We start from the raw sequence: 16,128 nt of genomic DNA, 5'->3' as shown, positions 1-16,128 counted from the left end.
GGCTGACAGCTGGTCACTGGTGGAGTTCTGCAGGGCTCCATCTTAGGCCCAGTGCTTTTCAGTGTCTTCATGAACAGCTTGGACACAGGACTGGAAGAGGTACTAAGTTTGTCCATTATACTAAAGTGGGAGGAGTTGATGTATCCCTTGAAAGCCCTGCAAAGTGACCTCAACAAATTAGAAGAGATGTGCAATCACCAACCATATGAAGTTTAACAAAGACAAGTTCTGGATTCTGCACCTGGGCTGGAACAAGCCTGGAGATACATAAAACAGCCCTATCTGATGAGTGTGTTGTGTCCTCCCACCTTACAATGGCCAGGGGTTAATCTTAATATTTCAAAGCAGCAGTGTAATTTGTGCTTGTTTTATTCTAGTGGTCTCCCAGGACACAGAGATCTGGTTCCTGGACAGAGCTCTGTATTGGCATTTCCTCACCAAAACCTTCACAGCCTACTACCGCCTGCTCATCACCCACCTGGGTCTTCCACAGTGGCAGTATGCCTTCACCAGCTATGGAGTCAGCCCCCAGGCCAAGGTAGGACAGCAGAGTCCAGCCTGTCAGTATTTTGCATAAGTATAGACTGGGAAAACATCTTCCTACCTTTTGGCAAGCTGTCTGTCTTTTCAGGGGGGCCTCCCAGGTGAGCCATGGAAGGGACCACAAGTTTTTTCCATGTAACATGTTAGCAGTCATTTGTTTCACAGTAATTTGAATTTAATAATATTGTGTTAGCCCTGCTTATCTCTCAGCAGTTGCGCCTTCATCAAAATTATGCCCAAAAATGGGCAATTTAAAGTCCTAGAGGTAGTTAAAGAAAACATCTGCATAAAGCTTGGTGAGGATTCTAGTTGCTTATTATTGTCATTAAAATTACTATTCTGCCATGCCAAAATTCTGCTATTAGACGCTTCTGCTGTTCTTCTGTGTTTGACTGGGCCTTCAGCCCTATCCCTGTCTCCATCCTGTGAGAGATGAGGGAATGGAGCTGATGATCCTACTGAACTTACAGCTCATAAGCCAGCACAGTGTCAGTGCACCTTGGCAAGGTCTGTTGAGACTTGAGTGTCCTGCACTTCACTCAGACACAAGAGCTGTCTTATCAGCGTGAGATTCCCTGGTCCTGTGTGCACATCAGAATTGCTAAAATCACTCCTGACTTCCCATCAAATAGTGGCTGTAGAATTTGGTTCTTCTCATTCCTGATGCCTTCCCTGTTACACTGCACTGGAGTTTATCAGTCAAAGCTGTGTACGTGGCACTGTGCTCTGCTTTTCTGTAACTTTGGTGCTATAAATATTTTATTATATTCAGTATATTTTCAAACTGTAAGATGAATCATTCATATATTCCCTAATCATTTGTAACCCCTGTTGGTTAAAATCCTTCTAGTTTGTTAACCATTATCATTTTTAAAAGTTTTCAAGGGGATATATTAAAGCTGTTTTCCACTAAGCAGTTCATTAATAGATGATTATCTATATTTTGGTATTGAACTTCTCTGTGTCCTGCTCAACACTTTGCTGATTGTTTCACTGTGATTTGAAATACCATAACTACAATATGTTGACTTTGTTAATAGAAAAATAGGCTGACTTTTTTGATAGAAAATAGAAAATCAGAAATAGAAACAATAAGACAAACAAAATTCTTTATGTAAGATGTTAAAAAAAGTCATTATTTTATGTGTAAAGAGAGGGAAGGTTACATTTTGAGAAATTCAACCAGTTGGTTTTCAGTTTTTAAGCACATTTAAATTCCAAAGGTTTTCTTAATCCTTTCTGTTTATCTGAATCAAAATAAATGCAACTTAGTTTCATCCCCTCCTTTTGCTTCTCCTCCTCTGGTGTAAATCAGGATTCACTCTTGGTAGGAGTCACACTGCAGGAAAGGTTGTGTTAGGATTGTGTCTGGTTCTCCCGTATCTGGAATGCAGTTCCAGGACTGGGGTTGTAGCCATACCCAGTGTAGCCTTATCACAAGCATTCTTCCAAGTCCTGTAAACTGCAGCTGATAAGTGGCATAGGATTAAGATCAAATCTTGGGGAAGATGGGCAGCAAGGAGGAATTGTCTAACTGCAGTTTGAATTTAACCTGTTCCTTCCCCACTATCCTGCCTTTCAGCAATGGTTTAACATGTATAAACCCATAACCATCAACACAGCACACCTGTCTGAAGAAGCTGATTCCTTTGTGAACAAGCTGGACCCCAATAAGGTATTTAAAAGCAAGAACAAAACTCCAGTGCTCAAGAAGAAACAAGCTTCACAGCCACCAGGCTCCCAAAAGAGTCACACAAGCATGACCTGTGCCAAGACATCCTCACTAGCTGGGAATTCTTCAAGGAAGTGAGCCCGCCAGACAACATTTGCAATAAATTTTGATGTTTTTTGCTGCAGAGTCTTTGTGGTTCAGAGCAAGTTCCTTGTGCATGAATAGATGTGCCCATGGAAAACACATTGCAGCACTTGCATGAAATGTAGCCATGATGTGGATGTAGTTCCTGGAGGCTCTTTAAAAAAATTGATACATCAATTTTATTCCCTTCTGCTACTTACAGTATATACTTTTCAGAGGACATAAAGAAACCTTTGATGTCACTGCTCCATAGGGAAGCTTTTGTTCCTGTACCACTGCAGCAGTGAAATGAAAGTAAATGTCATTTACTGTAACTTTAATAGGACAATGCTGAAGTAGAGGGTGTGAAGATGTTTCTGCCATGTCTTTTGAAAGAAAACTGTCCTGACCTTGCATGCTGTGGGAGCAGGCTGGAACCCACTGAACACAGAAGTATCTTTCACTCCAGATAGAATCAAACTCTACACTTCCCTGTGCTTCATCCAACTTCTGCTCTGAGATTCATGGTACAATAGGATTTGTGACTTCAATGTCTCTTCATTAGCCTAGCCACTAGCTCTGCAGCCTGGACCACTTTTTGGCCTTTGTGCTGTATCTTTTCAGATGGTGACATGATTTGCAATAATCCTGAAGCCAGAAGCTGCAAGATCCTTTGTTGCTTTCCTCTGTGGGAACTGCTGAGCAGAGAGTCATCATCCAGGAGGGCCCTTTGGTTTGTCACACATTCATTTGCAAAGCTGACCATTGAAATAGGTACTTTTCAGTTGGGCAGGATCTCACCAGGGGCCACTGAGATCCTACAGCCTTAGAAGGCCCTGATGCTCTTTTCTATACTGTAAGTTTTCAGGTTAGAACTGCACTTTAACCCATTCACTGCTGGTTTTCAGTTACTCCTGTTTATTTCCGTTACTTTTCTATGCTATTCTGTGTGGGACTCAGATTCAGTCAAAGAAGAAACTGAGAGTTTCTAGCCAGGCAGATGCCTGGGAAAGAGCTGGGAAAGAATGTAAATAATTCTTTATCTCTTGTTTTTCACATTGTTCATAGTTAAGTTCTATCACTGTGCGTCAAGCACTCTGCACCAATGGTGGTGGGTTGTTTTCACTTCAGAACCAATGGATTTGGTCCTCACGAAGCTCTGTATAAAAGAGCGGTTCATTTTGAATAAATCGGAGTTTTACTATTACAGCCTTCTGAGTCAGAGTCTCTTCATTCCCATCCTACCTCAACAGCAACAATTCTTTCTTCCAAATACACTGGAATCATGGTAGCGCCCAACACATTTTGTGCCTGAATATGGAAATCAAAATCACTGTCTTCAAGTAAGCATTGATTATTTAAACAGCATCATCTCTAATTTTTGAAAAACCACCCCATAATTACACAAGACAAACCTACCTCACAGGGATATTGTGAGGCTTTCTTCAGAAAGATGAAGCCATTCTGTAAGTGCTTAATAGTATTTTAATAAATATTTTAATATTTTCCTCCAAAGTGATTGGGTATTTGAAGATGGTTTGGAGAGCACATGGACATGGGATGCAAAGGATGTATGGCAAGAGCAGTGTTCAGGATGGATTGTTTGGGGTGCTTTTTAATGCAGTAGAGAATCTCTCTATGAGAAGGCATACGTTACAGTGCTTTTAGCTTATCCCTCTTTTTAACTACTCAGAAATTCCCAGTTTATTTCACACAGGCCGGAAGACTGAGCTTTGTGGCAGCTGTTCTACTTCTGGCCTGCAGTCACTGTACAAAATCTCTGCAGGCATCAGCCACTGCTCATGTGTATTTTGCTGCTTCCAGCACTGCCAAGGGCCCACCTTCAAAGGCTGCATTGCCTAGCAGCCACTCTCTGCCACCCCCAGATGACAAGAAATTCTCTAATGCACCTTCTCAAGCCCATGGGTATTTTGAGACAGGTGAAGATCTGTTCTAGCTGCTCTACTGACATAAAGTGAGCTCTAAAGAGAAAGCACACATCAGTACTTCCTACCCAACCCCATCCCGTGCTATAGCAATACCTCAGTTATGCTTTTAATATTGGGATGGAATGACTATTAAAGCCAGTAAATGCCCTCTTCTGGAATTCTGTGCAGTAGTGATGTTTTGTCACTTTCTGCTGTTGGAGAACTCTGTGTTTTTTGTCCATGGCACCAGCCCTGGGACTGCAGTTATGTGCTTGACATACATACCACACTTGCTTAAGCACTTCTTAGAAAAGTTATGACTGTTGTCACCCTCCTGGGAACAGGAAGCCTCTGATAGTGTTTTGCCTCTAATCCAGTGACACTTTCAACTTGCAAGACTGTTGCAGGCCCATTTCCTCATTCAGATGGAGATAGCAGAATTCCTGCAGCAGCGAGGCAACATCTTACATTTCTCATGTATTCAGAGTAGGAAAAAAGTTTGTGGGGTGCAGTTTGTTCAAATTTTTGGAGATGCAGTCACAGAAGTTCTCTGACTTCTTTTCTGTGGTGGTAGTTGGTGTAGCTCAAGTCTAGAGTGTCAGTACATACATAGTTCTTTGCTGCCTGTGTGTTCCAGAAGAACTGTGGTAGGATTCAGGAGACCCTGTTGTTTAGTTTAGTAATTTTTAATGCTTCCTGAATGTTCAGATTAAAAAACAAACAAACAAAAAAACCAAAAACAAAAACAAACAAACAAAAAAAAAGAAAAAAACCAAACAAAAAAGAAACCCAAATAACCCAATGGGTTTATGTTTCTATTTTAGACTATCGTTCTTCTCTCTTCTGTGCTGTTCCAAACTAGGTATGCAGATATGCAAATGAAGCAAGCCTAGGTCCCTGGTCCATCACTATAGCATCTGTCTCTTACCAAATAATATTCAGATCAAAAATTATGTGTTAATTGACTTAATCATGTTGTATCTGCCACTGTTGATGCCTGTATTTTGATTTATATGAATACATACATATCTGGAGACTTGTAGCTCTGCTTTGCTTTTCTTCAGAATATAATAATTATTTGAGGATTGAGTTTTGTTTTGAGGTTGTTTTTTTGGGTTTTTTTTTTGGTTTTTAGGTAGGGTTTTTTTGTAAATTTTTACACAGGGAGATTGAATAATTCCTTCAGGTCACAGCCAGGTCTAGCCCTACATAGGTCTTCTCAATATCTCAGATACCAAGTTTGTGTGTTTAAGCAGAGTAGGTTTACTGAAATCTAGTCCCTCATCTGTCCACCTGCATGGTGCACAAACAGATGTTCCCTTTACATGTGTCGTCATAGCACATGGCCATCACAGTCTGGAAGTCTCCGTGCCTGCTTGTTCTTTCTCATGTTCAGTTTCATGGCTAGGTTGGTTGTGAAAATCAATGCAGAGTTTGTAGAGGAAAACACCGAAAAGACTTCCCAGAACTGGAGCTGTGACTGGGACCCACCACCAGGAATGCTCACCCCTAAAATGAAACACAGAAGAGGCAGCTGGTGAGCCAGACTGGAACCACTGCCCTGACACCACATCCTACTGGGGCAGGAGGGAGCTGTGTGAGCAGAGGAGTCTGTCCAATTTCAGGCATTAAGCCTACAATTGACTTAGACAAATTCAATGTTCCCCCCACATAACTGCTGGAGGGAAGGTCATTTTCCCCATCAGCATGGAAAGGGCTCTACACTGCAGGTTTCTTGTTCTCCAAAATAAATGGGCTGTGTGGTCTTGATGAGGGGGACTCTCATACATAGGCATTTTGCTTCCCCATTTCCAATAAAATCTGTGACTCATCAATCAAGCTCTCAAATACATTTTCTGTGAATTTAAGGAAAATGGGCATCTGGAACAGGAGACTCTGGTAATGATCTCACCATAGGAAAAGCCATAACAGGCAAGGTTTCTTATCCAAATTCAGACTTTAAGTTTAGGAGACTTTTCAGCAGTCTACCTGCATTCAGGTGAGCTGAATTCTGGCTCTCTGCTCACTGCGAAAACGAGATGGATCTCCAGTGAACAGGCAGACAGTTTGGTGCCCAAACTGACATATCTGTGTGTCAAAGTGAATCCCATTCTGGAGAATAAGTGTACTCCAAGTTTTGTGCACATGATGCACAAGGGTCCTGTAGGAACAACCTTCACTCTCTGCAGTGATATGATCACTTGGTCCAAAGAAAAAAGGTTCCATGGCACATTTTATCTTGTGCTTATCCCGTCGAGGCCCTGGCAAACTGAGCAGGGTAAAAGCAAAACAGGTCACTCACGTGAAGACGGCCATTCCCCAGCCAGCAATTGCCATGAAGATCCGGGGGGGCAGGTCCCTGGAGGGGTTTATGGCATAGCCTGTGTTTAGCCCCATTCCCAGACCAATGCCCAGGACCAGCAAACCCGTGAGCACAGGCTGAGCGCTTTTGATGGCTGCATTGTTTTTCTCATCATGGATGACTAGAATACCCAGGATCAGCATAACGGTTGCTGTAAACTGCGGGAACAGAAAAGGGAGAAGAGCAGGTCAAGAGAGAGAATAGGGAAGGTTGAAAGATCCTGCTCAGCAGAGCAGGAGAGACTTCCCAGAATGAAAGAGCAGGTGAGATTCATGGTCTGATCAAAGCTCAGGTATTTCTCCCTCCTCACAGGTGGACTGGAGAAAATTATTTTCTCAGTAAAAACCTCATCACAAAGACTTATACAATCTTCTCAGCAATGTCATCTTCCTCTATCTTTCAAGTCAGGGAAATGGGTTACTTTAAGTACATTCTGTCTAATAAGAGCAGAACCATAACTGTTCACAAGACAAACCTGATCACCCCTAGAGGAAGCGATGTTTTGTAAAGCCTGTATGCAGGTATCAGATTCTTACCTGGGAAACTGAATTTCCCATCAGTGACTACATAGCTGGCATTTGTACATTTGCAGTGCCCAGGACATCAAGAAAGCATAGTTTTGATAGAGGTGATGACACCTGTATCTGCTTCAGAAAATGCAGCTGGAGAGACTTGGACTGCTTGGACAGACACCAGCAAAACCAGAAACTGCAGCTTTTGACAAAGCACTGTCACTCTTATTTGCTTTCTTGTGTATCAAGGACACTGGTCCACAGAAGGCTGAGGGGATTCCCCCCCCTCCCCCGCCCCCCCTCCACCTCTAGGATCTTCCACCCTCCTCTTCATCATGCCCAGGCAGGAGTTTTATCAGCTCAGAGTCCAAATCACAGGCTTCCAAAGATTTTCATTGAAGTGAATCTTCCTTCTCTGGTGTCTCAGTGACCCACATCCCATGAAGAATCCCTTTCCTATTTCTGGGCATCTAGACACTAGTACTGTAAGCTGGGAATCCACTGCCCAGAGTTTCAATGGATCTGTTCCAACACAGAGTTCAGCCCAGGCTGTGCTCCTGTGGAGACAGTCGCAGCCTCTCTGTGCTGGTGAGGGGCAGCTAGCATATCTGACAAGGAGCATGGAGAGGGTGTAGAATCCAGTAAGGGAAGGAACAGTTCAGCCCAGAACCCAGAGGAGATAGCTATTGATATAACTCAGCTTCTCACTCCTCACTGCTTACATGGCATACAGGGAAGGTATCTGGAGAGCCCCTGGACCAAGCTGGAGCAGCCTACATGTATTAGGCTCTGGGCAGAACCCTTTAGGCTTGTTCAGCCATCAAGATGTTACCTTTCAGATGCCTGCCTGAATGCTGAGCTCCTTGGGAAAAGAGGTTGTGGTTGTGTCTGTCCAGGTAGGGCTTTGGGGACCTGTAGCAGCCCTGCAGCAACACCTATAACCACCCACCTTCTCCTGGCACATCAGAGCCATTCCCACTGACCTCTGTAAAGAAGGCTCCCTGCAAGGATACATTGGGAGCAGGGTACGTAGAGAAGATCATTGCTGTGGCATTTGGTCCTGACACTGTAAGGTTCCCATTGCTGTAGACATAGATAGCATCTAGGAGAAGTAGGAGTTACAGAAGTTAGCACAGCATTCATCCCACAGGACACACACACACAGGTCCACCCATTGCAGCCAGCACAGACATCAGGGAGAAGGGAGGCAATGGAAGATGTGATGGAGGTGACACACTCCTCGCAGAGCATGATCTCATCAATATCTGTTACCCACAGACTTTGGTCTGCAGTCACTTCCTTACACCTACCACCTCCCTATCCCTGCTCCAGGAGCCTGGGTGGTCTGGATATACTGGAGGCCTCCAGCCCTCTACCCCTCAGAGACATGCTAGAGGCAATGGGTGGTGGGTCCTCTGCTCACAGCTCCAAGCCCCACATGGCTGCAAACCTGTGTTCCACAGAGCACCAGACTCCTCCCCATGCTCCAGCAGCACATAATACATAGTAGTTCACATAAATAAAGCCCCTGCAGACCTGGAAACAAAATGTTGACAAAATGCAGCTACTGCCCTTCTGCTGAAGGCAGGTCTTGGAAGTGGGAATGCCCTAAGTAAAAGGAGCTGTGTTCTCCAGGATGTGTGTATCCTTCCCAGAGGTATATCTGGGACCTTCTCTGAAGGTGAGCTGCAGTCTGTCCCACAAGCCAGGAGCTTGCCCTCCTCACCCAGAAATCATGCTGTGTACTGCAAAATTACATACTTCGACAATACTGTGTGTTGACTGAAATTATGCCTACAGCAACCTCTGTGATAAAAGACACAACCCTACCATAGTAGAGAGCAAAGACAGTGGCTGCTGCCAAAAAGGAGCCCAGGAACTGGCCGATTATATAAGCTATAACCGTTGTCCAGGAGATGTTTCCTAAAACACATTGTGTAATGGTGATGGCAGCATTCAGATGAGCTCCTGCAAAATCACAGAAAAAAGAGGCCTCAACACCAATGTAGCTGTTTCGGAGCATGTGACATGTTAGATGCCCCATCCCTAGAAACATTCAAGGCCAGGTTGGACAGGGCTCTGAGTAACCTGCTCTAGTTGATGTTTCTGCTCATTGCAGGGCAGTTGGACTGGATGAACTTAAAAAGTTCATCTTTGGTTCTCGGCCCCATGACCTGGAGTAATCACCCAGAGAGACCCAGAACAACAAGACTCTCTCAGGTCAGAGTTTTACTCCTGCACAGACACAAAATGATCCTTTCTCTACAGCTGAATCATGCTAGTAAACGTGCTCCTAGCTTGTCTTCTGAGAATTCTGTAGACAAGCTGCACCCAGAGACTGGGTCGATTCACCTCTCTTGGGATGGCAGGAGTTTCCTTTTGAGTTTCTCAAAGAGCTTCTCCCTACTGAGCTTACAAAAAGACCATACTTCAGCAAATTTTAAGTAGCTACTCATAGATGAGAACCTGTGTTTTGATGGAACACTTTCTGTGGAGGAGGTTGGAATCACAATGGTGCTTTTGAAGACTAAGTGGGTCTGGGTCTCATGCCCTTGATACAACATGTGTTCTCCAGGCCTCCTGTCCCCAGGATTCTAAAGAAGATATTTATTTTTCCTGCCTGATAGGTATAAATTTTGAGGGTCAGTAAATGTTCCAGCCTTCATGACCATCTTCTACTCCAGAATCCAAAAGGGGTAAGATACAGATACTCATCATTTCATCAAAATGCAGGACAGATTGAAGTGGAAGTGCATGTACCACCTGCTACAGTCCAACAATCACAACTGGAATGGGGGCAGATGCCTTCTTAGACCCTCTGTTCTTATGTGGGTATGGCCAGCCATTTCAGAGACCACAAAAAGCATCTTGTGACACAGATGAAGCCAAATTACTATGTCAGGAAGATGTGAAATTTGTTTTGTAACCATATTATTGCTGGCTGAGCTGAGATCCCTTCTGCACTGCCCTCTGCCTTTAACAGACCAGCTCCTTCTCAAAAGTCACTTGGGACTGTAGGACCTACTTTCCTCAGTCTGCTTTCCCCAGGGCATTTCCATCAGCTCCAAAAGGACAAGAAAATCAAGAGCTGAATGGAAAATTTTTCATTTCCAAGCCACCCCCAGGTTTGGACCTCTGTCTACTCCAACAGTTTAAAAGCAAGGAGTTGCTTTAATTTTCTACCCATTAGGGCCCTTCATGTTTTCTCTTGGTACAAATGAATGCAGAAGTTGCAGAAGGCAAAGGTAATGCTCTTGTCATGTGAGGGGTGCCACCTCACGGCCCCGAAACACCACTTCCCAAGTTTATGTGGGGTATCTGTGCATGAGATAAGGAGAAAATTTGCATGCCATTCCTTTTGCAACATCAGCAGTAAGCTCTCCTTCACAATAAATTATTTACTTCCCCATGGGTCATATCAGCAGCAGGTTTTGGAAACTCCCTGTCTCCTTGGGCCATGTTGGCATGTCCCAAATGGGGGAGTTGCTGAAACCTGCCTCTGCTGGCTATAACATAAGGGGTTGGCCAAACTTTCTCCCCTCTCCCTGTCCCACTTGCCTTGTCACAGCTCAGAACACAAGTTTGGGGTCAATATTCTGTATGTATGCTGTTCATGCCTTGTCCCTGGCCTCTCCTGCTTTTCTTCCCTGGACTCTAGGACTGCTATTTTAGGTGAGGGCACTGCCCATGCCATAATGCACCCCTCCACACCCCACTCCTCCTATCCTCAATGCACATGGCTTTATGGGACATGGATATTCCCACGCCTGACAGTGCTGCTCACCAGATATTCCTCCAGCCGCATATATGCCCAAGGTAACGCCAATGCCAAATGCGATATTGATGCTCAGATATTGGCCATTGTTTCCTTTTCCTAATACCACTTGTGCCACAGAGGACAAGCCAAAAACCTGTGTAAAAACAAAGAAAGGAGTGTTAAAAGTATTCTTGTTGCAGTGGTAGACCTTCTTTGCTATTTTTTCTACAAAAGTAATGAGCTCCCAAGGACAGGAAGTCTCTAAGGTGTCAGAGGACAAAGAACAGCCTTGCCCTGCAAAAACTGAAGTGATACCTGAGATTGGTGCCCACCAAACCAAACTAGATACTCTCATTATGGTTGGATATGGGGAGACAAACCCCAAACACTCACACCAAGAACTGGGGCTCAGTGGGGGTCATTCTCTCAGCCACAGTGCAGATGTCTCTGCCTTAAACCAGGGATGTGAACTGGGGGAGCATCACCGTGGAGACAACTGCAAGGTGAATGGATGGAAGGAAAGTGCACAAATTCTCACTGTCCTTTTCCTGGTGTGCAATTTATTGACTAAATATGTCGTTTGGGCAGAACACAGATATTTGCCAAACTCTGTCGCTGTCGAGGCAGGACGCGAATGAAGAGACTGATTCAGAAGGCTGTAGAGATAAACTCCGGTTTATTCAAAATGTACTGCTCTTTTATACAGAGCTCTGCAAGGACCAAATCCATTGGTTCTGAAGTGAAAACAACCTACAGCATTGGTGCTAAGTGCTTGACACACAGTGATAGAACTTAACTATAAACAATGTGAAAAACAAGAGAGATAAAGAATTATTTACATTCTTTCCCAGCACTTTCCCAGGCCTCTTGCCTGGATAGAAACTCTCAGTTTCTTCCTTTGACTGAATCTGAGTCCCACAAAACTCAACTCTAATTTTGGTAAATTTTGAGCAAAAGACAAGAAAGGAAATTCTGGTTTAACTTTTCCATTCAACACATGTATTTTCAGTTTGGAAACATCCAAAGTTTTAGTGGGTTTTTTAAGTCCTTTTTTAGACTAAAGGAGAACCAGAGGAAAAAACTAGAGGTAAACACTCTGCAGCAGGAAAACTTGTATTCAAGACATTGCTCCATCCTGAAAGAGAGAATTCTATTTCAGGTTTTTGATGTGGTAAGAATGGAAAAATCAGTTCTTTGCATGCTCTTACACTGAAATCTAGAGAAGGACAAGGCATCTCTTGAGGTTTCTGCCTCACAAACCACTAAGGATTTGGAAAGTGTATCCTATTCTCTTACACTGAAATCTAGAGAAGGACAAGGCATCTCTTGAGGTTTCTGCCTCACAAACCACTAAGGATTTGGAAAGTGTATCCTATTCCTTGGACTGCATTGATGTTTATCCAAGGTGACATGTCTTTCAAAGACAAGAAAGTCAATATGTTCTCCAGCACATAAACTTCTGCTTTGACTTGTATTATTCAACTGTGATTTTTTTCATGGCTACTCTGCCTGCATGCGGATTTTATCTCATGTGTCTGCTTTCCCTCATTGCTTTCAGGCATCACCAAAACCCCTTGTTCCGCAGAGAGGTTGCTCTTCTTATCACTTACAGATGCAAACCACACTCTGTGCTCCGCGCAAAACTACAGCCCCCACAGGGTGAGCCCTTCTCAGTCTGCCTCAGCAAAATCTGACAGAAACAGTTCATGATGTCCCCTTAACATCTTCAAATTACAGAAATTCTGTCTCTGATTTTTCCATCTCTATTTTTCATCTCTGATTTTTCCAAAGCCAGATACAAAAGACAGTAAATATGTAAGGCACAAGTTTTGCAGGAGAGGACACAGGTGCAGAGCGAGGGTTGCAGGGGAGGAGACATGACTGTACATAAACAGCACTATCTGTCAAAAAAAAAAAAAAAAAAAAAAAAACCAAGATAGGACACAGAATCTGTTTTTCAGCACAGAGCAAATTTCTGGTTTTTTCCTGTATCGTCACAGTCCCAAAACACCATTCATTTAAATTTCTTCTTCCCTAGTCCTTGTGCTGCTTAGTCCTGCTGCCTGGTTCCCCTTACCAACACTTCCTGTCCATTAAACTAAAAGACCCTGGGATGAGTGTTATTGTCCAAATAACAGCCATTCAGGCATCCTAGGGGTGCTTCCAGAACACTGCCTGTTGCACAGGGGGCTGAGGTGCTGCTGGAGAGTTGGGTGCTCTATGCTTTTTTCTGATGCTGGATGCTGTTTGTCTTCAGCCCTTGATGGGGCTCATGTGTAGTGCCCTCCTTTTCTCTCTTCCCTCACATGGATCAGTGAAGGGGGAGCCAGTGTGAGCTGCAGGCTGCAAAATCTGCCTTAACTGTCAAGAGTGAAGAGTTAATTCTCCACCTCATTCTGCTTCCTGGACAGGACGACCCTGAAGTTGTTCTTTATCACCTGGCAACTTCTACCACCAAATAACAGAGAATGGAAAAAGCAAAAGGGTTTGCTGAGCTGCTGCAGAGGAATTATAGATGTCTGTACTCGGATTTACTGTGGGTGCAAACCTACCTGGGAGTGAAATTCAAAGAGCTGGATGTGCAAAATTACATTATAAAAAACAACCATGCTCTGTACAGGCAGTTGTTGCCCTTGGAAAAGAGCACCTTTCTTGGTACAGAAAGCTGTGTCAGAAGGTCCCTATGCTTACACAAATCTAACTTTCTTTCTCTTTGAATCTCCAAGTACAAGTTATTTGGGTTATGCCCAGCCTTTGCATGCCAGCCTCTGTCCAGTCTAAAGTGTCTCCTCCCAGCTAAATCCAGGTGTGGAAAATTGGCACAGATGGATACTTGGCCTTTTCAGAGAGAGGATCTCATTCTGCTCTTTTGATCAAACACTCAAAATCTCTGGTCCCAGTGGGTAATTCACCCCCACCAGCCCCCACAGTGACTGCAAAACCTTCCTAATCTTCTATTTCTGAAGCAGCCCAGGAGCTCAAACCCACTTAATTACTTCTTTGTGAAACAGATCCCTCAGGCAAGGAGGCAGTTTATGTATGATTTATATAAGCACTGTTCGATTGGCAGCAAGAAAATCAAAAGTAAAATACTGGCATGCTTCACACCTTGTAATTACAGCTCCTAGTGGTGGATTGTGGTTCTGGAGAATTTTTCTGGAAAGTTCATTACCCTGGCAACCCCGAGGGGGAGATGGATGAATGCTATTTTCATTTTGCAGCAGCTGTCAGTGATAGAGTCTGGGTTTGTTCTCCAGTCCAGTTCAGACCCCCCTGCCCAGCTACACCACACCTCTGGCACAACAGAAAGCTTCCATTCACTGTATGGGATCTTGTACAAGCATTATAGACACTACTTTTTTATTTAATTTCCAAACTCTTTCTCAATTTTCTCCTAGAAGAGAACTGGAAGAGCAACATGTCCTGAAAGAGCAACATGTCCAGAAAGGGCAGTGGAGCTGGGGAAGGGTCCACAGGAGCACAAGTTTGATGAGGAGCAGCTGCAGGAGCTGGGGATGTTAAGCCTGGAGAAAAGGAGGCTCAGGGAAGACCTGATCACTCTCTCCAGCCCCCTGACAGGAAGGTCTAGGCAGGACAGCTGGTCTCTTCTCTCATGTGATAAGTGACAGGGCAAAAGGAAATGGCCTCAAATTGTGCCATGGGAGGATTAAATTGGAAATTAGGAAAAATCTGTTCACCAACATGGTTGTCAATCATTGGAACAGGCTGCCCAGGGAAGTGGTGGGTTTACAGATATTAAATATATAATGCCTTGAAGGTATTTAAAAGACATGTAGATGTGGCACCTAGGAACATGGTTTAGTGGTGGCCTCCACAATACCAAGTTAGTACTTGAACTCTTAAAGGTCTTTCCCATCCTAAATTCTGTGATATTTTAATTCTATCCCAGCACCCACCTCCCTTTCCCTGCATTACTTTTTTGCTTCAGAAGGTTTTTGGCAGATGTTCTGCCTGCTAGGAAACTGCCACCCCACCAAAGCAGAGGGGTGAGCAGCAGCAACCAACCACTGGGCAACTCTGAGGATGTGGTAGGAAACCACTGACCTTACAAATCGCTGCCTTAACTGGCTGCACACACACACACATACACACACATACACACACACATGCACAGAGTTCTCCTTACCATGACGATGAATGTTCCCAGTGCTTCTGCCAGCATCTGCCTTATAGCAGTGTTACGAATTCTGAACACCTTCTTAGTCTTCTCCAACATTGTCTTCCCCACCTCCTTAAAGCTGCCTGCACGCTCCTGTTGGGACAGCACACTTCACTGCACTGAGCCAGGTTACCCTTTGAAACTTGGCACCCTCTCTTCACCCCCAGACACCTTCTCTCCTTTGGTTAACCATGAACAAGCCAATAAAGCAGCAGCTAGCTTCAAAGTCTTTCCCCTTCTCCCTCCCCCAGATGCCATCCTATAAAAGCTGTGTGGTAAGTATTTCTGTTATGAGGGCATTGGTAACACTGTGCCTCTGCCCAGGACAGCCTAACCCCAGAATAGTAGAGCTGTCAAAAGCCTTGATGTGCTCCTGAAGCCTGTTTTTGTCCTTAACTTTTTCTACAGGAACTGAAGAGAAATTTTGGCTCTGCTCTGCATTGTAACCCACTGACTGGTCATTCGGTACTGTTTTTTTTAAGCAGATTGGATTGAGACTGCCTATGCAAGACTATTGAATGTATCTTCTGCATCAAGGATGCTCTGCCAGGAGCTGGTGTGCTCTGCTGTCTGCAGCTGGGAAGAGCACAGTGCATTGTTTCAGGTGGAATATTTGCTCTTGGTGAATGCACATGTGCATTCTGCAGGTGCCACATACTCACAGAGAGTCTTGTCACCAGCCACCCTGTCTGTCCTCTCATAGAGGGCAAGGAGAAACCAACCTCAGCAAAGAGATGTAGCCCAAGAGATCTTCAGTCTTACCTGGCTGCCAGAGCAGACCCATTGCTGTCCTGATTCCTCCTCCATCTCCTCATTCCCTCTGCCTATCTCCCTGCTCACCAGGTGCTCTTACCTTTCCACAGTGAAAAGGTTTTAATACCTTTGATTAATAATGGAAAAACTTATATCCACTGAACACTCAAGACCTTTTCCCTCAAGTCTTTTCCAGTTATTTGCTGGTTTTCTTTGCCTTCCTCTCAACCTGCTGCAGCTTCTCAGTGTGGCTCTGGAGGGGACAGCTCTGCAGAGGTGTCAGCAGCTGCCCTGGTGG

At 44.3% G+C, this 16,128-nt stretch overlaps 2 protein-coding genes across 4 annotated transcripts in view; one reads left to right on the top strand and one right to left on the bottom strand.

Annotated features, from left to right (window-relative positions):
• Window positions 1-16,128, top strand: part of TPGS2 (tubulin polyglutamylase complex subunit 2) — a 50,944-nt gene that overhangs the window by 17,399 nt on the left and 17,417 nt on the right. For 2 of the 3 annotated variants that reach the window (XM_077790105.1, XM_021538944.3), the window contains 2 exons: window positions 378-538; window positions 2,126-3,547. In XM_077790105.1, coding sequence (XP_077646231.1) covers window positions 378-538; window positions 2,126-2,353 — 389 coding nt within the window. In that variant the 3' untranslated portion in view covers window positions 2,354-3,547. Of the gene's footprint in view, window positions 1-377; window positions 539-2,125; window positions 3,548-16,128 lie in introns of those variants that run through there. The other variant, XM_031507260.2, reaches the window with a different exon arrangement.
• LOC110475070 (aquaporin-3) lies at window positions 5,616-15,134 on the bottom strand. Its single transcript, XM_021538945.3, has 6 exons — window positions 15,045-15,134; window positions 10,925-11,051; window positions 8,971-9,108; window positions 8,124-8,242; window positions 6,569-6,786; window positions 5,616-5,775 (listed from the first exon to the last, which is right to left on the bottom strand). The coding sequence occupies exons 1-6, from the start codon at window positions 15,132-15,134 to the stop codon at window positions 5,616-5,618; spliced, it is 852 nt and encodes a 283-aa protein (XP_021394620.3).

This window comes from Lonchura striata, chromosome Z (assembly GCF_046129695.1).
Source record: "Lonchura striata isolate bLonStr1 chromosome Z, bLonStr1.mat, whole genome shotgun sequence".
Lineage (NCBI taxonomy): Eukaryota > Metazoa > Chordata > Aves > Passeriformes > Estrildidae > Lonchura > Lonchura striata.
This window is presented reverse-complemented; position numbering and strand designations above follow the sequence as displayed.